Genomic DNA, 23,631 nt, shown 5'->3' with positions numbered 1-23,631 from the left:
AAAATATCAAAAATATTCATTCACATCAAGCAATAATATGAAATACACAGTACTTGGTTTTCATCTCTTTCTTTTACAAATGACAAAAATTAGATTATTCATAAAAATATAATAACAAAGACTGAACCCTAAGTATAATTTGTTTACGTTATGACTTTAATACACTAAATCTATTATAGTACAAAACAAAAGTTCTAGATATTTACCTGTTATCGTACTGGACATTTCTTCAGTAGTTACATCACCGAAACTTCCAGTTGTCTCTTCTTCACTGGTAGAGACAGTAATGGAAGGCAATTGATCTGATGAGGCAGTAGGGAACACAGTATCAATGGAAGTAGACGTTTCTGGTTTTGTGGTTAGAGTAGATTTCGATAAGGTTGGACGAGTTGATTTTATTGTATCTTCTTCACTGGTAGAGACAGTACTGGAAGGTAATTGATCTGATGAGGCAGTAAACGTTGTCGATCCAACAGAAGTAGACATTTTTGGGTTTATAGTAGATGCAGATTTAAATGAAGTTTCTGGTGTAGATTCGCTTGTCATTGTTTTACTAGAAGATCCACTACTAGACGATAATTGTTCTGATGAGGAAGTAGACGATGTCGTATCAACGGAAGTAGACCTTTGTGATTCTATGGTTGCAGTAGATTTAGAGAAAGTTAGACGTGTTGACTCTGTTGTCCCACCTTTACTGGTAGAGACAGTACTAGAAGGTAATTGATCTGAGGAGGCAGTAAACGGTGTCGAATCAACGGAAGTAGACGTTTTGGGGTTAAAGGTTGATGCAGATCTAGATGAAGTTCCCACTGTTGATTCGGTTGTCACTGTTTTTCAGAAGAATCACTAGTAGAAGGTAATTGATCTGATGTAGTAGAAGATAAAATAGTATCAATGGAAGTAGACGTTTCTGATTTTGTGGTTAAAGTAGATTTCGATATAGTTGGACGAGTTGATTTTATTGTCTCTTCTTCACTGGTAGAGACAGTACTGGAAGGTAATTGATCTGATGAGGCAGTAAACGTTGTCGATCCAACAGAAGTAGACATTTTTGGGTTTATAGTAGATGCAGATTTAGATGAAGTTTCTGGTGTAGATTCGCTTGTCATTGTTTTACTAGAAGAACCACTACTAGACGATAATTGTTCTGATGAGGAAGTAGACGATGTCGTATCAACGGAAGTAGACCTTTCTGATTCTATGGTTACAGTAGATTTAGAGAAAGTTGGACGTGTTGACTCTGTTGTCCCTCCTTTACTGGTAGAGACAGTACTTGAAGGTACTTGATCTGATGAGGCAGTAAACGGTGTCGATCCAACAGAAGTAGACATTTTTGGGTTTATAGTTGATGCAGATTTAGATGAAGTTTCTGGTGTAGATTCGCTTGTCATTGTTTTACTAGAAGAACCAGTACTAGACGATAATTGTTCTGATGAGAAAGTAGACGATGTCGTATCAACGGAAGTAGACCTTTGTGATTCTATGGTTCCAGTAGATTTAGAGAAAGTTAGACGTGTTGACTCTGTTGTCCCACCTTTACTGGTAGAGACAGTAGTGGAAGGTAATTGATTTGATGAGGCAGTAAACGATGTCGATGCAACAGAAGTTGACGTTTTTGGGTTTATGGTTGTTGTTGATTTAGATGAAATTTCTGGTGTAGATTCGCTTGTCATTGATTTACTAGAAGATCCACTACTAGACGATAATTGTTCTGATGAGGAAGTAGACGATGTCGTATCAACGGAAGTAGACCTTTCTGATTCTATGGTTCCAGTAGATTTAGAGAAAGTTAAACGTGTTGATTCTGCTGTCCCTATTTTACTGGTAAAGACAGTACTAGAAGGTAATTGATCTGATGAGGCAGTAAACGGTGTCGAATCAACGGAAGTAGACGTTTTGGGGTTAAAGGTTGATGTAGATCTAGATGAAGTTCCCAGTGTTGATTCGGTTGTCACTGTTTTTTCAGAAGAATCACTAGTAGAAGGTAATTGATCTGATGTAGTAGAAGATAAAATAGTATCAATGGAAGTAGACGTTTCTGGTTTTGTGGTTAGAGTATACTTCGATGTAGTTGGATGAGTTGATTTTATTGTCTCTTCTTCACTGGTAGAGACAGTACTGGGAAGTAATTGATCTGATGAGGCAGTAAACGTTGTCGATCCAACAGAAGTAGACATTTTTGGGTTTATAGTAGATGCAGATTTAGATGAAATTTCTGGTGTAGATTCGCTTGTCATTGTTTTACTAGAAGAACCACTACTAGACGATAATTGTTCTGATGAGGAAGTAGGCGATGTCGTATCAACGGAAGTAGACCTTTCTGATTCTATGGTTACAGTAGATTTAGAGAAAGTTGGACGTGTTGACTCTGTTGTCCCTCCTTTACTGGTAGAGACAGTACTTGAAGGTACTTGATCTGATGAGGCAGTAAACGGTGTCGATCCAACAGAAGTAGACATTTTTGGGTTTATAGTTGATGCAGATTTAGATGAAGTTTCTGGTGTAGATTCGCTTGTCATTGTTTTACTAGAAGAACCAGTACTAGACGATAATTGTTCTGATGAGGAAGTAGACGATGTCGTATCAACGGAAGTAGACCTTTCTGATTCTATGGTTGCAGTAGATTTAGAGAAAGTTGGACGTGTTGACTCTGTTGTCCCTCCTTTACTGGTAAAGACAGTACTTGAAGGTAGTTGATCTGATGAGGCAGTATACGATGTCGATGCAACAGAAGTTGACATTTTTGGGTTTATGGTTGTTGTTGATTTAGATGAAATTTCTGGTGTAGATTCGCTTGTCATTGATTTACTAGAAGAACCAGTACTAGACGATAATTGTTCTGATGAGGAAGTAGACGATGTCGTATCAACGGAAGTAGACCTTTGTGATTCTATGGTTGCAGTAGATTTAGAGAAAATTAGACGTGTTGACTCTGTTGTCCCACCTTTACTGGTAGAGACAGTAGTGGAAGGTAATTGATCTGATGAGGCAGTAAACGATGTCGATGCAACAGAAGTTGACGTTTTTGGGTTTATGGTTGTTGTTGATTTAGATGAAATTTCTGGTGTAGATTCGCTTGTCATTGATTTACTAGAAGATCCACTACTAGACGATAATTGTTCTGATGAGGAAGTAGACGATGTCGTATCAACGGAAGTAGACCTTTCTGATTCTATGGTTCCAGTAGATTTAGAGAAAGTTGGACGTGTTGACTCTGTTGTCCCTCCTTTACTGGTAAAGACAGTACTTGAAGGTAGTTGATCTGATGAGGCAGTAAACGGTGTCGAATCAACGGAAGTAGACGTTTTGGGGTTAAAGGTTGATGCAGATCTAGATGAAGTTCCCAGTGTTGATTCGGTTGTCACTGTTTTTTCAGAAGAATCACTACTAGAAGGTAATTGATCTGATGTAGTAGAAGATAAAATAGTATCAATGGAAGTAGACGTTTCTGGTTTTGTGGTTAGAGTATACTTCGATGTAGTTGGATGAGTTGATTTTATTGTCTCTTCTTCACTGGTAGAGACAGTACTGGGAAGTAATTGATCTGATGAGGCAGTAAACGTTGTCGATCCAACAGAAGTAGACATTTTTGGGTTTATAGTAGATGCAGATTTAGATGAAGTTTCTGGTGTAGATTCGCTTGTCATTGTTTTACTAGAAGAACCAGTACTAGACGATAATTGTTCTGATGAGGAAGTAGACGATGTCGTATCAACGGAAGTAGACCTTTGTGATTCTATGGTTGCAGTAGATTTAGAGAAAGTTAGACGTGTTGACTCTGTTGTCCCACCTTTACTGGTAGAGACAGTACTGGAAGGTAATTGATCTGAGGAGGCAGTAAACGGTGTCGAATCAACGGAAGTAGACGTTTTGGGGTTAAAGGTTGATGCAGATCTAGATGAAGTTCCCACTGTTGATTCGGTTGTCACTGTTTTTTCAGAAGAATCACTAGTAGAAGGTAATTGATCTGATGTAGTAGAAGATAAAATAGTATCAATGGAAGTAGACGTTTCTGATTTTGTGGTTAAAGTAGATTTCGATATAGTTGGACGAGTTGATTTTATTGTCTTTTCTTCACTGGTAGAGACAGTACTGGAAGGTAATTGATCTGATGAGGCAGTAAACGTTGTCGATCCAACAGAAGTAGACATTTTTGGGTTTATAGTAGATGCAGATTTAGATGAAGTTTCTGGTGTAGATTCGCTTGTCATTGTTTTACTAGAAGAACCACTACTAGACGATAATTGTTCTGATGAGGAAGTAGACGATGTCGTATCAACGGAAGTAGACCTTTCTGATTCTATGGTTACAGTAGATTTAGAGAAAGTTGGACGTGTTGACTCTGTTGTCCCTCCTTTACTGGTAGAGACAGTACTTGAAGGTACTTGATCTGATGAGGCAGTAAACGGTGTCGATCCAACAGAAGTAGACATTTTTGGGTTTATAGTTGATGCAGATTTAGATGAAGTTTCTGGTGTAGATTCGCTTGTCATTGTTTTACTAGAAGAACCAGTACTAGACGATAATTGTTCTGATGAGGAAGTAGACGATGTCGTATCAACGGAAGTAGACCTTTCTGATTCTATGGTTGCAGTAGATTTAGAGAAAGTTGGACGTGTTGACTCTGTTGTCCCACCTTTACTGGTAGAGACAGTAGTGGAAGGTAATTGATTTGATGAGGCAGTAAACGATGTCGATGCAACAGAAGTTGACGTTTTTGGGTTTATGGTTGTTGTTGATTTAGATGAAATTTCTGGTGTAGATTCGCTTGTCATTGATTTACTAGAAGATCCACTACTAGACGATAATTGTTCTGATGAGGAAGTAGACGATGTCGTATCAACGGAAGTAGACCTTTCTGATTCTATGGTTCCAGTAGATTTAGAGAAAGTTAAACGTGTTGATTCTGCTGTCCCTATTTTACTGGTAGAGACAGTACTAGAAGGTAATTGATCTGATGAGGCAGTAAACGGTGTCGAATCAACGGAAGTAGACGTTTTGGGGTTAAAGGTTGATGCAGATCTAGATGAAGTTCCCAGTGTTGATTCGGTTGTCACTGTTTTTTCAGAAGAATCACTACTAGAAGGTAATTGATCTGATGTAGTAGAAGATAAAATAGTATCAATGGAAGTAGACGTTTCTGGTTTTGTGGTTAGAGTATACTTCGATGTTGTTGGATGAGTTGATTTTATTGTCTCTTCTTCACTGGTAGAGACAGTACTGGGAAGTAATTGATCTGATGAGGCAGTAAACGTTGTCGATCCAACAGAAGTAGACATTTTTGGGTTTATAGTAGATGCAGATTTAGATGAAGTTTCTAGTGTAGATTCGCTTGTCATTGTTTTACTAGAAGAACCAGTACTAGACGATAATTGTTCTGATGAGGAAGTAGGCGATGTCGTATCAACGGAAGTAGACCTTTCTGATTCTATGGTTGCAGTAGATTTAGAGAAAGTTGGACGTGTTGACTCTGTTGTCCCTCCTTTACTGGTAGAGACAGTACTTGAAGGTAGTTGATCTGATGAGGCAGTATACGATGTCGATGCAACAGAAGTTGACGTTTTTGGGTTTATGGTTGTTGTTGATTTAGATGAAATTTCTGGTGTAGATTCGCTTGTCATTGATTTACTAGAAGAACCAGTACTAGACGATAATTGTTCTGATGAGGAAGTAGACGATGTCGTATCAACGGAAGTAGACCTTTGTGATTCTATGGTTCCAGTAGATTTAGAGAAAGTTAGACGTGTTGACTCTGTTGTCCCACCTTTACTGGTAGAGACAGTACTGGAAGGTAATTGATCTGATGAGGCAGTAAACGATGTCGATGCAACAGAAGTTGACATTTTTGGGTTTATGGTTGTTGTTGATTTAGATGAAATTTCTGGTGTAGATTCGCTTGTCATTGATTTACTAGAAGAACCAGTACTAGACGATAATTGTTCTGATGAGGAAGTAGACGATGTCGTATCAACGGAAGTAGACCTTTGTGATTCTATGGTTGCAGCAGATTTAGAGAAAGTTAGACGTGTTGACTCTGTTGTCCCACCTTTACTGGTAGAGACAGTACTAGAAGGTAATTGATCTGAGGAGGCAGTAAACGGTGTCGAATCAACGGAAGTAGACGTTTTGGGGTTAAAGGTTGATGCAGATCTAGATGAAGTTCCCACTGTTGATTCGGTTGTCACTGTTTTTTCAGAAGAATCACTAGTAGAAGGTAATTGATCTGATGTAGTAGAAGATAAAATAGTATCAATGGAAGTAGACGTTTCTGGTTTTGTGGTTAAAGTAGATTTCGATATAGTTGGACGAGTTGATTTTATTGTCTCTTCTTCACTGGTAGAGACAGTACTGGAAGGTAATTGATCTGATGAGGCAGTAAACGTTGTCGATCCAACAGAAGTAGACATTTTTGGGTTTATAGTTGATGCAGATTTAGATGAAGTTTCTGGTGTAGATTCGCTTGTCATTGTTTTACTAGAAGAACCAGTACTAGACGATAATTGTTCTGATGAGGACGTAGACGATGTCGTATCAACGGAAGTAGACCTTTCTAATTCTATGGTTGCAGTAGATTTAGAGAAAGTTAGACGTGTTGACTCTGTTGTCCCACCTTTACTGGTAGAGACAGTACTAGAAGGTAATTGATCTGAGGAGGCAGTAAACGGTGTCGAATCAACGGAAGTAGACGTTTTGGGGTTAAAGGTTGATGCAGATCTAGATGAAGTTCCCACTGTTGATTCGGTTGTCACTTTTTTTTCAGAAGAATCACTAGTAGAAGGTAATTGATCTGATGTAGTAGAAGATAAAATAGTATCAATGGAAGTAGACGTTTCTGATTTTGTGGTTAAAGTAGATTTCGATATAGTTGGACGAGTTGATTTTATTGTCTTTTCTTCACTGGTAGAGACAGTACTGGAAGGTAATTGATCTGATGAGGCAGTAAACGTTGTCGATCCAACAGAAGTAGACATTTTTGGGTTTATAGTAGATGCAGATTTAGATGAAGTTTCTGGTGTAGATTCGCTTGTCATTGTTTTACTAGAAGATCCACTACTAGACGATAATTGTTCTGATGAGGAAGTAGACCATGTCGTATCAACGGAAGTAGACCTTTCTGATTCTATGGTTACAGTAGATTTAGAGAAAGTTGGACGTGTTGACTCTGTTGTCCCTCCTTTACTGGTAGAGACAGTACTTGAAGGTACTTGATCTGATGAGGCAGTAAACGGTGTCGATCCAACAGAAGTAGACATTTTTGGGTTTATAGTTGATGCAGATTTAGATGAAGTTTCTGGTGTAGATTCGCTTGTCATTGTTTTACTAGAAGAACCAGTACTAGACGATAATTGTTCTGATGAGGAAGTAGACGATGTCGTATCAACGGAAGTAGACCTTTCTGATTCTATGGTTGCAGTAGATTTAGAGAAAGTTGGACGTGTTGACTCTGTTGTCCCTCCTTTACTGGTAGAGACAGTACTTGAAGGTAGTTGATCTGATGAGGCAGTATACGATGTCGATGCAACAGAAGTTGACATTTTTGGGTTTATGGTTGTTGTTGATTTAGATGAAATTTCTGGTGTAGATTCGCTTGTCATTGATTTACTAGAAGAACCAGTACTAGACGATAATTGTTCTGATGAGGAAGTAGACGATGTCGTATCAACGGAAGTAGACCTTTGTGATTCTATGGTTGCAGTAGATTTAGAGAAAGTTAGACGTGTTGACTCTGTTGTCCCACCTTTACTGGTAGAGACAGTAGTGGAAGGTAATTGATCTGATGAGGCAGTAAACGATGTCGATGCAACAGAAGTTGACGTTTTTGGGTTTATGGTTGTTGTTGATTTAGATGAAATTTCTGGTGTAGATTCGCTTGTCATTGATTTACTAGAAGATCCACTACTAGACGATAATTGTTCTGATGAGGAAGTAGACGATGTCGTATCAACGGAAGTAGACCTTTCTGATTCTATGGTTCCAGTAGATTTAGAGAAAGTTAAACGTGTTGATTCTGCTGTCCCTATTTTACTGGTAGAGACAGTACTAGAAGGCAATTGATCTGATGAGGCAGTAAACGGTGTCGAATCAACGGAAGTAGACGTTTTGGGGTTAAAGGTTGATGCAGATCTAGATGAAGTTCCCAGTGTTGATTCGGTTGTCACTGTTTTTTTCAGAAGAATCACTACTAGAAGGTAATTGATCTGATGTAGTAGAAGATAAAATAGTATCAATGGAAGTAGACGTTTCTGGTTTTGTGGTTAGAGTATATTTCGATGTAGTTGGATGAGTTGATTTTATTGTCTCTTCTTCACTGGTAGAGACAGTACTGGAAGGTAATTGATCTGATGAGGCAGTAAACGTTGTCGATCCAACAGAAGTAGACATTTTGGGTTTATAGTAGATGCAGATTTAGATGAAGTTTCTGGTGTAGATTCGCTTGTCATTGTTTTACTAGAAGAACCAGTACTAGACGATAATTGTTCTGATGAGGAAGTAGACGATGTCGTATCAACGGAAGTAGACCTTTGTGATTCTATGGTTGCAGTAGATTTAGAGAAAGTTAGACGTGTTGACTCTGTTGTCCCACCTTTACTGGTAGAGACAGTACTGGAAGGTAATTGATCTGAGGAGGCAGTAAACGGTGTCGAATCAACGGAAGTAGACGTTTTGGGGTTAAAGGTTGATGCAGATCTAGATGAAGTTCCCACTGTTGATTCGGTTGTCACTGTTTTTCAGAAGAATCACTAGTAGAAGGTAATTGATCTGATGTAGTAGAAGATAAAAATAGTATCAATGGAAGTAGACGTTTCTGATTTTGTGGTTAAAGTAGATTTCGATATAGTTGGACGAGTTGATTTTATTGTCTTTTCTTCACTGGTAGAGACAGTACTGGAAGGTAATTGATCTGATGAGGCAGTAAACGTTGTCGATCCAACAGAAGTAGACATTTTTGGGTTTATAGTAGATGCAGATTTAGATGAAGTTTCTGGTGTAGATTCGCTTGTCATTGTTTTACTAGAAGAACCACTACTAGACGATAATTGTTCTGATGAGGAAGTAGACGATGTCGTATCAACGGAAGTAGACCTTTCTGATTCTATGGTTACAGTAGATTTAGAGAAAGTTGGACGTGTTGACTCTGTTGTCCCTCCTTTACTGGTAGAGACAGTACTTGAAGGTACTTGATCTGATGAGGCAGTAAACGGTGTCGATCCAACAGAAGTAGACATTTTTGGGTTTATAGTTGATGCAGATTTAGATGAAGTTTCTGGTGTAGATTCGCTTGTCATTGTTTTACTAGAAGAACCAGTACTAGACGATAATTGTTCTGATGAGGACGTAGACGATGTCGTATCAACGGAAGTAGACCTTTCTAATTCTATGGTTGCAGTAGATTTAGAGAAAGTTAGACGTGTTGACTCTGTTGTCCCACCTTTACTGGTAGAGACAGTACTAGAAGGTAATTGATCTGAGGAGGCAGTAAACGGTGTCGAATCAACGGAAGTAGACGTTTTGGGGTTAAAGGTTGATGCAGATCTAGATGAAGTTCCCACTGTTGATTCGGTTGTCACTGTTTTTTCAGAAGAATCACTAGTAGAAGGTAATTGATCTGATGTAGTAGAAGATAAAATAGTATCAATGGAAGTAGACGTTTCTGATTTTGTGGTTAAAGTAGATTTCGATATAGTTGGACGAGTTGATTTTATTGTCTTTTCTTCACTGGTAGAGACAGTACTGGAAGGTAATTGATCTGATGAGGCAGTAAACGTTGTCGATCCAACAGAAGTAGATATTTTTGGGTTTATAGTAGATGCAGATTTAGATGAAGTTTCTGGTGTAGATTCGCTTGTCATTGTTTTACTAGAAGATCCACTACTAGACGATAATTGTTCTGATGAGGAAGTAGACCATGTCGTATCAACGGAAGTAGACCTTTCTGATTCTATGGTTACAGTAGATTTAGAGAAAGTTGGACGTGTTGACTCTGTTGTCCCTCCTTTACTGGTAGAGACAGTACTTGAAGGTACTTGATCTGATGAGGCAGTAAACGGTGTCGATCCAACAGAAGTAGACATTTTTGGGTTTATAGTTGATGCAGATTTAGATGAAGTTTCTGGTGTAGATTCGCTTGTCATTGTTTTACTAGAAGAACCAGTACTAGACGATAATTGTTCTGATGAGGAAGTAGACGATGTCGTATCAACGGAAGTAGACCTTTCTGATTCTATGGTTGCAGTAGATTTAGAGAAAGTTGGACGTGTTGACTCTGTTGTCCCTCCTTTACTGGTAAAGACAGTACTTGAAGGTAGTTGATCTGATGAGGCAGTATACGATGTCGATGCAACAGAAGTTGACTTTTTGGGTTTATGGTTGTTGTTGATTTAGATGAAATTTCTGGTGTAGATTCGCTTGTCATTGATTTACTAGAAGAACCAGTACTAGACGATAATTGTTCTGATGAGGAAGTAGACGATGTCGTATCAACGGAAGTAGACCTTTGTGATTCTATGGTTGCAGTAGATTTAGAGAAAGTTGGACGTGTTGACTCTGTTGTCCCACCTTTACTGGTAGAGACAGTAGTGGAAGGTAATTGATCTGATGAGGCAGTAAACGATGTCGATGCAACAGAAGTTGACGTTTTTGGGTTTATGGTTGTTGTTGATTTAGATGAAATTTCTGGTGTAGATTCGCTTGTCATTGATTTACTAGAAGATCCACTACTAGACGATAATTGTTCTGATGAGGAAGTAGACGATGTCGTATCAACGGAAGTAGACCTTTCTGATTCTATGGTTCCAGTAGATTTAGAGAAAGTTAAACGTGTTGATTCTGCTGTCCCTATTTTACTGGTAGAGACAGTACTAGAAGGCAATTGATCTGATGAGGCAGTAAACGGTGTCGAATCAACGGAAGTAGACGTTTTGGGGTTAAAGGTTGATGCAGATCTAGATGAAGTTCCCAGTGTTGATTCGGTTGTCACTGTTTTTTCAGAAGAATCACTACTAGAAGGTAATTGATCTGATGTAGTAGAAGATAAAATAGTATCAATGGAAGTAGACGTTTCTGGTTTTGTGGTTAGAGTATACTTCGATGTAGTTGGATGAGTTGATTTTATTGTCTCTTCTTCACTGGTAGAGACAGTACTGGGAAGTAATTGATCTGATGAGGCAGTAAACGTTGTCGATCCAACAGAAGTAGACATTTTTGGGTTTATAGTAGATGCAGATTTAGATGAAGTTTCTGGTGTAGATTCGCTTGTCATTGTTTTACTAGAAGAACCAGTACTAGACGATAATTGTTCTGATGAGGAAGTAGACGATGTCGTATCAACGGAAGTAGACCTTTGTGATTCTATGGTTGCAGTAGATTTAGAGAAAGTTAGACGTGTTGACTCTGTTGTCCCACCTTTACTGGTAGAGACAGTACTGGAAGGTAATTGATCTGAGGAGGCAGTAAACGGTGTCGAATCAACGGAAGTAGACGTTTTGGGGTTAAAGGTTGATGCAGATCTAGATGAAGTTCCCACTGTTGATTCGGTTGTCACTGTTTTTTCAGAAGAATCACTAGTAGAAGGTAATTGATCTGATGTAGTAGAAGATAAAATAGTATCAATGGAAGTAGACGTTTCTGATTTTGTGGTTAAAGTAGATTTCGATATAGTTGGACGAGTTGATTTTATTGTCTTTTCTTCACTGGTAGAGACAGTACTGGAAGGTAATTGATCTGATGAGGCAGTAAACGTTGTCGATCCAACAGAAGTAGACATTTTTGGGTTTATAGTAGATGCAGATTTAGATGAAGTTTCTGGTGTAGATTCGCTTGTCATTGTTTTACTAGAAGAACCAGTACTAGACGATAATTGTTCTGATGAGGAAGTAGACGATGTCGTATCAACGGAAGTAGACCTTTGTGATTCTATGGTTGCAGTAGATTTAGAGAAAGTTAGACGTGTTGACTCTGTTGTCCCACCTTTACTGGTAGAGACAGTACTGGAAGGTAATTGATCTGAGGAGGCAGTAAACGGTGTCGAATCAACGGAAGTAGACGTTTTGGGGTTAAAGGTTGATGCAGATCTAGATGAAGTTCCCACTGTTGATTCGGTTGTCACTGTTTTTCAGAAGAATCACTAGTAGAAGGTAATTGATCTGATGTAGTAGAAGATAAAATAGTATCAATGGAAGTAGACGTTTCTGATTTTGTGGTTAAAGTAGATTTCGATATAGTTGGACGAGTTGATTTTATTGTCTTTTCTTCACTGGTAGAGACAGTACTGGAAGGTAATTGATCTGATGAGGCAGTAAACGGTGTCGATCCAACAGAAGTAGACATTTTTGGGTTTATAGTTGATGCAGATTTAGATGAAGTTTCTGGTGTAGATTCGCTTGTCATTGTTTTACTAGAAGAACCAGTACTAGACGATAATTGTTCTGATGAGGAAGTAGACGATGTCGTATCAACGGAAGTAGACCTTTCTGATTCTATGGTTGCAGTAGATTTAGAGAAAGTTGGACGTGTTGACTCTGTTGTCCCTCCTTTACTGGTAGAGACAGTACTTGAAGGTAGTTGATCTGATGAGGCAGTATACGATGTCGATGCAACAGAAGTTGACGTTTTTGGGTTTATGGTTGTTGTTGATTTAGATGAAATTTCTGGTGTAGATTCGCTTGTCATTGTTTTACTAGAAGAACCAGTACTAGACGATAATTGTTCTGATGAGGAAGTAGACGATGTCGTATCAACGGAAGTAGACCTTGTGATTCTATGGTTGCAGTAGATTTAGAGAAAGTTAGACGTGTTGACTCTGTTGTCCCACCTTTACTGGTAGAGACAGTAGTGGAAGGTAATTGATTTGATGAGGCAGTAAACGATGTCGATGCAACAGAAGTTGACGTTTTGGGTTTATGGTTGTTGTTGATTTAGATGAAATTTCTGGTGTAGATTCGCTTGTCATTGATTTACTAGAAGATCCACTACTAGACGATAATTGTTCTGATGAGGAAGTAGACGATGTCGTATCAACGGAAGTAGACCTTTCTGATTCTATGGTTCCAGTAGATTTAGAGAAAGTTAAACGTGTTGATTCTGCTGTCCCTATTTTACTGGTAGAGACAGTACTAGAAGGTAATTGATCTGATGAGGCAGTAAACGGTGTCGAATCAACGGAAGTAGACGTTTTGGGGTTAAAGGTTGATGCAGATCTAGATGAAGTTCCCAGTGTTGATTCGGTTGTCACTGTTTTTTCAGAAGAATCACTACTAGAAGGTAATTGATCTGATGTAGTAGAAGATAAAATAGTATCAATGGAAGTAGACGTTTCTGGTTTTGTGGTTAGAGTATACTTCGATGTAGTTGGATGAGTTGATTTTATTGTCTCTTCTTCACTGGTAGAGACAGTACTGGAAGTAATTGATCTGATGAGGCATTAAACGTTGTCGATCCAACAGAAGTAGACATTTTTGGGTTTATAGTTGATGCAGATTTAGATGAAGTTTCTAGTGTATATTCGCTTGTCATTTTTTTACTAGAAGAACCAGTACTAGACGATAATTGTTCTGATGAGGAAGTAGACGATGTCGTATCAACGGAAGTAGACCTTTCTGATTCTATGGTTGCAGTAGATTTAGAGAAAGTTGGACGTGTTGACTCTGTTGTCCCACCTTTACTGGTAGAGACAGTAGTGGAAGGTAATTGATCTGATGAGGCAGTAAACGATGTCGATGCAACAGAAGTTGACGTTTTTGGGTTTATGGTTGTTGTTGATTTAGATGAAATTTCTGGTGTAGATTCGCTTGTCATTGATTTACTAGAAGAACCAGTACTAGACGATAATTGTTCTGATGAGGAAGTAGACGATGTCGTATCAACGGAAGTAGACCTTTGTGATTCTATGGTTACAGTAGATTTAGAGAAAGTTAGACGTGTTGACTCTGTTGTCCCACTTTTACTGGTAGAGACAGTACTGGAAGGTAATTGATCTGAGGAGGCAGTAAACGGTGTCGAATTAACGGAAGTAGACGTTTTGGGGTTAAAGGTTGATGCAGATCTAGATGAAGTTCCCAGTGTTGATTCGGTTGTCACTGTTTTTTCAGAAGAATCACTACTAGAAGATAATTGATCTGATGTAGAAGAAGATAAAATAGTATCAATGGAAGTAGACGTTTCTGGTTTTGTGGTTAAAGTAGATTTCGATGAAGTTGGACGAGTTGATTTTATTGTCTCTTCTTCACTGGTAGAGACAGTACTGGAAGGTAATTGATCTGATGAGGCAGTAAACGTTGTCGATCCAACAGAAGTTGACGTTTTTGGGTTTATGGTTGTTGTTGATTCAGATGAAATTTCTGGTGTATATTCGCTTGTCATTTTTTTACTAGAAGAACCACTACTAGACGATAATTGTTCTGATGAGAAAGTAGACGATGTCGTATCAACGGAAGTAGACCTTTCTGATTCTATGGTTACAGTAGGTTTAGAGAAAGTTGGACGTGTTGACTCTGTTGTCCATCCTTTACTGGTAGAGACGGTACTTGAAGGTAGTTGATCTGATGAGGCAGTAAATGATGTCGAAACAACGGAAGTTGGCGTTTCTGCTTTTATGGTTGAATTGGATTTGGTTAAAGTTCTTATTATTGATTCCGTTGGCAATGGTTGACTGGTTGAACTCGTACTTGATTTGTTTTCTGTAGGTGAAACAGATATATATGTGTTATTATTGGTTAAGTGATCTTATAGAAACGTAACGCGGTGTTATGTGTAAAGCAGGCTTTAAGTACAGTAGTTATTTATGTTTTATTATTGTCTTTTGTATGCTATGTTTTTATTGCAGAAATATTTTATGTGTATATATAGATATTAGATAGTAATATTTTTTCTTAAATATATTGTGTATATATATATTAAAGAGTGATAATTTGTTGTTGCTGAAACGTGTTATCTTTATATATTAAACTGTAATATTTTATTGTTCATGAAAGATCTTATGTATACACATTATACTGAAACATATTATGAATATCTTAAGCAGTATTGGGTCATTATTGTCTAAAAGATGTTATTCATAGATCAAACAATTATGTTTTACTATTTCCTTGAAATAGATCTGAGTTTTTGCATTTCTTTTATAAACTATCCTTTCAATGTAACCGGAAATGAAAAGTATCTATTGATGCAGTTCCTTTTCAAACTAAGTGGCATTAATTTACATTCAATTTAGGTGTTTTCAAAATACTTTAATATTTATTTCTGTTTCTGTTTCAAAAACGGTTTAATTGAAGTGATATAAACGTTTTAGGTCATTGTGCTTCTTATAAGTATGACTAATAATCTTACGTTTTCTTACTTGTAACTATGTTTTACAAATGTTTTCGTATCAGTTTCTTTGAAATAGAAATGTTTGATCGTATAGAATGATGAAAAAGACAGACAAACCTACTTACAGTGGACACACACACTAACAGTGCATGAAAGTATTGATAGATTTAGCTACAAACAATGTAAAATTCTAACGATCAGAAACACAATACAAATCTACTAACTGTAGAGACAGTGAAAATTGCAGTGTAAGAAGTTACTGACGCGTTAAAACTAGAAATACGAAGCGAAACTTCTGATAGGAGAAAGAATTCAACATTATACATTAGCTACTGTCAGTAGAGACAGGAGAAACTACATATAGTGTACTAAACTAATGACAGCAGAAACAGACAAAATGACTGAGAGAGAAGAGACAAAATTACTGGTATTACTACAGACACAACAGTGAACATGAGGGACAAGTGTATCTAAAAACATTAGATCTGTTTATGTGGCTGTTATTTTTTAAATATACTTTAGGAACTATTGTATATTTAAAACAAAGAGGAATTAGACAATTCTATGAATGAAAAGTACTTAGAATTAGAAATACAATATTTTACTAATGCTGTAGAAAAATAAACTCTATCTTTAGGACATTTTACAGCTATACAAAGAGAGATTTTGTGCATTCTTTTGTGCCTGTTTACTTTAAAACATGTTAAACATTGCTTTAGTACTATTTGAAAATAGATGTTACTTTAAAACACGTTAAACATTGCTTTGGTACTATATGAAAACAGATGTTACTTTAAAACATGTTAAACATTGCTTTAGTACTATTTGTAAACAGATGTTACTTTAAAACACGTTAAACATTTCTTTAGTACTATTTGAAAACAGATGTTACTTTAAAACATGTTAAACATTGCTTTAGTACTATTTGAAAACAGATGTTACTTTAAAACACGTTAAACATTTCTTTAGTACTATTTGAAAACAGATGTTACTTTAAAACATGTTAAACATTACTTTAGTACTATTTGAAAACAGATGCTACTTTAAAACATGTTAAACATTGTTTTAGCGCTATTTGAAAACAGATGTTAAACATTGCTTTAGTACTATTTGAAAACAGATATTAAAATCTGCTTTGCTGCTATTTTAAAACAAATGTTAAACACTGTTTCGTAGTTAGCTTAAAACATGTTAAACATTGCTTTGATACTATTTCAAAACAGATATTAAACATTTCTTGAGTACTATTTCAAAACAGATATCAAACATTGCTTTGGTGCTATTTTAAAGAGATGTTAAATGTTGTTTTGGTACTATTTTAAAACAGAGGTTAAATATTGTTTCATTGTTATTTTAAAACATATTAAACATTGCATTGGTGCTATTTGAAAACAGGTGTCAAACATTGCTTTGGTGCTATTTAAAACAGATGTTAAACATTGCTCTGGTGCTATTTAAAAACATATGTTAAACATTGCTTTGGTGCTATTTCAAAACACATGTTAAATATTGTTTCTTGTTATTTTAAAAACATATTAAACATTTCTTTGGTACTATCTTAAAACAGATGTTAATCAATTTTTAAAAACTGCATTTAAAAGATGTTAAAATGTTAGGAGTACTTCGTAGTTATATAAAAAAGTTAACATTTGTTAAAAATAGCTAAAATTTGTAAGATTTGACACTCAAAAAATTTTATCTCTGTGTTGATTCACTATTTAGAAAAAATGAAAATTACGAACTGAGAAGTGAAATGCTAAAGCTACAGAAAGTTACATTTGGTCATAATATCACTATGGCACGACATCACTTACATCACTATGGCACGATATCACTTACATCACTATGGCACGATATCACTTACATCACTATGGCACGATATCACTTACATCACTATGGCACGATATCACTTACATCACTATGGCACGACATCACTTACATCACTATGGCACGACATCACTTACATCACTATGGCACGATATCACTTACATCACTATGGCACGACATCACTTACATCACTATGGCACGACACCACTTACATCACTATGGCACGACATCACTTACATCACTTACAAATGACAATAATTTAACTCAAACTTGTGAACTGAGTTAATACAGGTTTTCATTTAGAATACGAAATTTGTCATTTGATAAAATTTTTATCAACAGAAATATTCAACAAACATAATACACATGAAATACTGTTATAAAAAACGTTTTAACAATGTCATATAACAACACAAAACTAGGTTGTACACAAACAGGTATACACAAGTGTACAGAAATATTTTACAAAAGTATACAGCTGGTCTTCATATTTCAAACTATACTGATAAACTGTAAATACAATGAGAGTCTTTAATGTGAAGTGTCTTGTCTAAAAATATCACAACTCACAACTAACTACCTTTCGATTATATCGAATTGAGTAGCACATGATTTAAAAGATACAAAATCAATTCACCGAGAGAAATCTAGCCTTGCTAATCTATTATTTGTTTTCAAAATGTTACTTACTATATATATGAGAGAGAGGACGTAACATTTCGTGTACACACAAAATGAGTCAATCCGTATTTGAGGAACGACTAGATAAAGTACTAGATAAAGGATGGTTGTACGAGAGAAAACTAAAATTAATTAAAATCAGATAATTAATCCTACGACACTTGCAACAGTGGTATATATTTCATTCTAGGATACTTGTAACATCGGAAAATAATTCGTTCAAGGACTCTTGTAACAATGGAAGATAACTCATTCTAGGAACCATCTAAAAGTAGTAGACAATTAATTTTAGGGACCTTGTAACAATGAAACGTACTTCATACTAGAAACCTTCTAATAGTGGTAGATAATTCATTGTTAGAACCATGTAACAGTAGCAGATAATTCATTTTAGGGACCTTGTAACAATGAAACGTACTTCATACTAGAAACCTTCTAATAGTGGTAGATAATTCATTGAACCATGTAACAGTGGCAGAAATTCATAACAATAAAACGTACTTCATACTAGAAACCTTCTAATAGTGGTAGATAATTCATTGTTAGAACCATGTAACAGTAGCAGACAATTCATTTTAGGGACCTTGTAACAATGAAACGTACTTCATACTAGAAACCTTCTAATAGTGGTAGATAATTCATTGTTAGAACCATGTAACAGTAGCAGATAATTCATTTTAGGGACCTTGTAACAATGAAACGTACTTCATACTAGAAACCTTCTAATAGTGGTAGATAATTCATTGTTAGAACCATGTAACAGTAGCAGACAATTCATTTTAGGGACCTTGTAACAATGAAACGTACTTCATACTAGAAACCTTCTAATAGTGGTAGATAATTCATTGTTAGAACCATGTAACAGTAGCAGACAATTCATTTTAGGGACCTTGTAACAATGAAACGTACTTCATACTAGAAACCTTCTAATAGTGGTAGATAATTCATTGTTAGAACCATGTAACAGTAGCAGATAATTCATTTTAGGAACCTTGTAACAGTAAAAGATATTTCCTAATAGAAACCGTATAACAGTGTTACATAATTCATTCTAAGCACGTTGTAACTGAAGTAAATATTTCATTCTAGGATCCTTGTAACAGTGGTAGATACTTCATTCAATGAACCTTGTAACAATGGTAGATAACTCATCTAGAATCTTTGTAACCATAAAAGATAACTCATTCTACGAACCTTGTAAAAGCGGAAAATAATACATTCCATGAAAGGTGTAATAGTTGTAGATAAATCATTCTAGGAACCTTGTGACATAGGTAGATAATGCATTCTAGGAACCTTGTAACATTGGAAGATAAATCATTCTAGACTCGTGTAACAAAGGAAGATAATTCATTCTAGGAACATTGTAACAGTAGATAGATACTTCATTAGATAGAAACCTTGTAACAGTGGAAGATAAATCATTCTAGAACGTGTAACAGTGGTAGATAATTCATTCTAGAAACATTGTAACAGTGGCAGATAATTCCTTATAGAAACCTTGTAACAGTGGATAGATAATTTATTAGTACACACCTAGAAACAGTGGTAGATAATTCTTCTAGAAACCTTCAAACAGTGAAAGGTAATTCATCCTAATAGCCTTGTAACAGTGATAGATAATTCGTAGTACAAACCTAGAAGCAGTGGTAGATAATTCACTCTAGGAAACTTCAAACAGTGAAAGGTAATTCATCCTAAGAACCTTGTAACAGTGATAGATAATTCGTAGTACAAACCTAGAAGCAGTGGTAGATAATTCACTCTAGGAAACTTCAAACAGTGAAAGGTAATTCATCCTAAGAACCTTGTAACAGTGATAGATAATTCGTAGTACAAACCTAGAAGCAGTGGTAGATAATTCACTCTAGGAAACTTCAAACAGTGAAAGGTAATTCATCCTAAGAACCTTGTAACAGTGGAAGATATTTCATTCTAAAACCCATGTAAAAGTGGTAAATAATTCATACTAGGACTCTTGTAACAAAGGAATATAATTCCTTCTAGGAACCTTCTAACACTGGAAGATAATTTATTGTAGGAAAGTAGTAACAGTGGTAGATAATTCATTCTAGAAACCTTGTAACAGTGAAACATGCTTCATACTAAAAACTCTGTAATTGTGGTAGTTACTTCATTGTTCGAACCATGTAACAGTAGCAGATAATTCATTTTAGTAACCTTGTGACAGTGAAAGATAATTCATAATATAAACCGTGTAACAGTGGTAGATAATTCATTCTTAGTACGTTGTAACAGTAGTAGATATTTCATTCTAGGATTCTTGTACCAGTGGTACCTAATGCATTCAAGGATCTTTGTAACAGTGGTATACAGTTAATTCTATTAACATTGTGACAGTGGTAGATAATTCACCTAGAATCTTTGTAACCGTGGAAGATAACTCATTCTACGAATGATCACTGATCTAGATCAGTGTAGATGTTTTATTATTATTAGTATATATGTTTCTTAACTGTATAATAATAGTGGTAGTATCAGATTAGTGTAAGTGTTCCTGAGTTATATATTAGTGCAGCATATCATTGTTATCTTTAATTGTGTTATAATGTTGTTGTTATAAGCGATACATCGAGATATTCTCTTAGTGAGTATTTACGTCTATTGGATATCATGATTTAAATGAACTGTTCAATGAGTTGTATAACATGCTATAAATACAATAAAACTACTCAAATGGTATAAGTGTTTCTTGTTTCTCTGCTAGTATACAAAATACAACTGTTTTAATATCAGAGAAATGAAACTAACATTCCATTTCGTAGAACATACAAATACCAAACACTCTTACCCACGTTTTGGTGATAGTTATTTCCCAGGATCAACGTAGTACCTTCGCAAGATCCAATGTTAATTACCCACAATAAGACACCCAACAACAGCAATGAGCGTAAAGTGTTCGACATTGTAAACGTTCGTTTCTGTATCACACTCTTTAAGAAAGGTGTAGCTCTCTACCATACGGAGAAAATAAAGTCACATGATGTGTTCTTAAAGCAAATCACGTTGGAAAAACTTATCGAACCTTGGATAACATGTAGCGATATTGTGTCACGTTTGATAATATTCAAACACTAGCTGTATAATAGCGATATTGTGCCACGTGTGATAATATTCAAACCCTAGCCATATAAATCTATTTTGTCTGAACAATATAGTAACTATAGTGTCTGAACTGTTCCACATTCTCAAGTAAAAAAAATATATAGAGAACAGAAAGTGAAAGTTTTTGAAGAATAAACATGAATTAGTGACTCATTTTAAATGAGAACAGAAGTAAAGTTTCATGTTGTGATTTAATTATCTAAGCCAGAGATTAATGATGGTTAATACTTATTTTAGTTAATGTTATTCTATGATATGAGATTGGAATATGTAAAATCAATGGTGAAGGATATTTTAAACTACTATGCAATTAGTTTTTATCAATGTGATTTGGTGTTTCTCTTAAATATACCAGTATATATTTCTGTTCTTAGACCCATTACTGAGTTCAATGTCAAATCGACTGTTGTGTTAATACAAATAAATGTTTAAAATGACGTGTTTTTGTCTACAAACATGTAATTAGGTCACTTTTATTGAAGGACCTCCTCATCATTTTTGATGTTTGTAACATGTGAAGACTATAAATAAAGGTTGTTCTTTCTACCATGTGAATACTGCAAATGAAGGTTGTTTACAGTGTCAGGAATACCACAATGCACTTGCAGGAACTCTTTATTGCTGTTTAAGAATGTTCTAATTAGTTTCCTGGTTAATAACTGGCGGATTGTAACATTTCGTATTTTGACAACGTTAGACGTATATTATCCTATATATTTTTTAAAACCACCTTTGTTGTCAAATTTCACTGCACGAGCATGTAATGTATCCAATCATTAGCGTTTTGGAAAATTTCTCTTTTTGGAAGCAACACATTTTTACCTCACTATTTTTCATGACGTTATGCACATCTATCATTCAGGTTAATGGTGTATTTGGACATGAAATTCTCTTCTTTACGTTCCGTTGTTTGTAAAGTCTCAGTATTAATAGTTTTTATTTCTACAGCAAATTCAATAAAATGGTTCAGGTATTACTTACAACAAATATTCATAAATAAATGCCTGAAAGGTTACCTCATATTTCTGATCAAAGACAGTATTTAACAAAACGGATAATACATTCCATTAAGTCAGTTAACGAACGGGTACATGATCTGATAGACTTTATAGTTAGATAATGAAATAGATTCCAATCTGAATTCCAGCAGTACAATAGACTTTACTTTTGACTGGTTTGAAGTGTCTGAAAATAGATAAGCATTTCATTCCGAACTCACAAATTTCTTCGATATAAACTAGTAATGGTTAAATTTGTTACACGTTGACTCTGATTAGCTACCAATTACACAGGATTACAAAAGTGTTACAATTGGTTTCATCTGCGCAAATAATAAATCACATTACACTTGTATTATAACAACACTCACTAAAACAGAGAACAGTACAGCTCCTCCACGTTTAACTAATAACTAACACCATTCAAGTAGAAAATCCAGGACAATTGTTCCGTTAACCGAAGCATTGAGGCTTAATATAAGTGAAACAGTCCTGGTAATCGAAGCATTTAATATAAGTAAAACAGTCCTGGTAATCGAAGCATTGAGGCCCAATATACTTGTAAAACGATCTAGTGGTAGCAACATTGCACTTGATTACAACAGGATACAAGAATCTGGAAGACTCACTTGATTACTACAGCACAAGTGAACTACATCAAATATTAGGTCATCACTTTCAGCGCGTCGTTTTAAGCGTTCTATGAGTAGTAAAAATGAATATTAAAACTCCTATATTTTTATAAATTATAATTAGTGAGATTTAGTACAAATTATCGTTTGAAGAACTTAAAGAATTATATTCTATCATTCAATTGTTGGAAAATCGCGGGATTTTATATAAAACTTGTCACGTATATCGCTGTATTTATTATTATTAAATATACATTTGTATTCAACTTTCTCCTACAATATTTTAATAATATATTTTCTTTTAAATACGCAATTGTTAGTTTGTTTTTTTTATTTAAAAAATTATTTTGTTTATTGCTAACATTTCACAATAGATTTAGAATATCGTAACGTTGGATATTATTCTGGTTTCGTTTATCATTCAGTAAGTATGTTAACAACGTTACCCGCTACTACATTATTTGCTCTTATCAACAAGGTGTACTTATCTAGGGTTGACAGACGCCACAGTATTGAAAGTTTCACAGACTTGGCGATTGTGATTTTCAAATAAAAGTGGTCTACAGCAATATCAGCCGTGTCTACTCTATATGTACATACTAATATCATTTGTGTATTAACATTCGTTAAGTACTTTCACTGTGTGCAGTCATCAGATCACGAGCCTCCACAGTTGTTTTTTTTTATTTTCATTTAATTTTTTCATTCTACTTGAATGTTAAAGTTAAATTTGTGGGAGATGCAAACAGCAACTTTAGAAAATTTGATGATATCCACCGAAGCAATTAACCTAATGTTTAAGTATTATAACACTTAAACAACGCTGTTTAACACCGGTATCTAAAGGGCTTATTTTAAAAATACTTTTTCTATTACTGACAACCCTGACATACGTTAACTATGAGTGTGTTTTTTACTCATTTAAATCATTTTCAAAACTGTTACCTAACTTTAGTACACGTTAACTGTTTAACACTTTGTCTTTCGTATTGTAGTACCAGACTATATTTTCTCCAATTTTTAGTTTGAAGTTTAACAAACTTTTCTTTTTATTTACAATT

The 23,631-nt window shown here is 35.4% G+C and overlaps 3 protein-coding genes across 4 annotated transcripts in view; all 3 read right to left on the bottom strand.

The window, feature by feature from the left end:
* LOC143238372 (uncharacterized) overlaps nt 1-561 on the bottom strand; it is a 45,623-nt gene extending 45,062 nt beyond the window's left edge. For both annotated transcript variants that reach the window (XM_076478527.1, XM_076478533.1), the window contains exon 1: nt 207-561. In XM_076478527.1, the coding sequence (XP_076334642.1) occupies nt 207-546 (340 nt within the window). In that variant the 5' untranslated portion in view covers nt 547-561. The remainder of the gene's footprint in view (nt 1-206) is intronic.
* A 9,661-nt stretch (nt 562-10,222) lies between these two features.
* Nucleotides 10,223-11,824, bottom strand: LOC143242899 (uncharacterized). Its single transcript, XM_076486507.1, has one exon. The coding sequence runs from the start codon at nt 11,822-11,824 to the stop codon at nt 10,223-10,225; it is 1,602 nt and encodes a 533-aa protein (XP_076342622.1).
* A 1,538-nt stretch (nt 11,825-13,362) lies between these two features.
* LOC143242470 (uncharacterized) lies at nt 13,363-20,786 on the bottom strand. The gene is made up of 2 exons (XM_076485893.1): nt 20,627-20,786; nt 13,363-14,675 (listed from the first exon to the last, which is right to left on the bottom strand). Exons 1-2 carry the CDS (start codon nt 20,739-20,741, stop codon nt 13,363-13,365), a joined length of 1,428 nt encoding a protein of 475 aa, XP_076342008.1. The 5' UTR covers nt 20,742-20,786.
* Between the last annotated feature and the right edge of the window lie 2,845 nt (nt 20,787-23,631).

This window comes from Tachypleus tridentatus, chromosome 2 (genome assembly GCF_004210375.1).
Source record: "Tachypleus tridentatus isolate NWPU-2018 chromosome 2, ASM421037v1, whole genome shotgun sequence".
NCBI classification, from domain to species: domain Eukaryota; kingdom Metazoa; phylum Arthropoda; class Merostomata; order Xiphosura; family Limulidae; genus Tachypleus; species Tachypleus tridentatus.
Note: the sequence above shows the minus strand (reverse complement) of the source record. Positions and strands in the feature narration are given on the sequence as shown.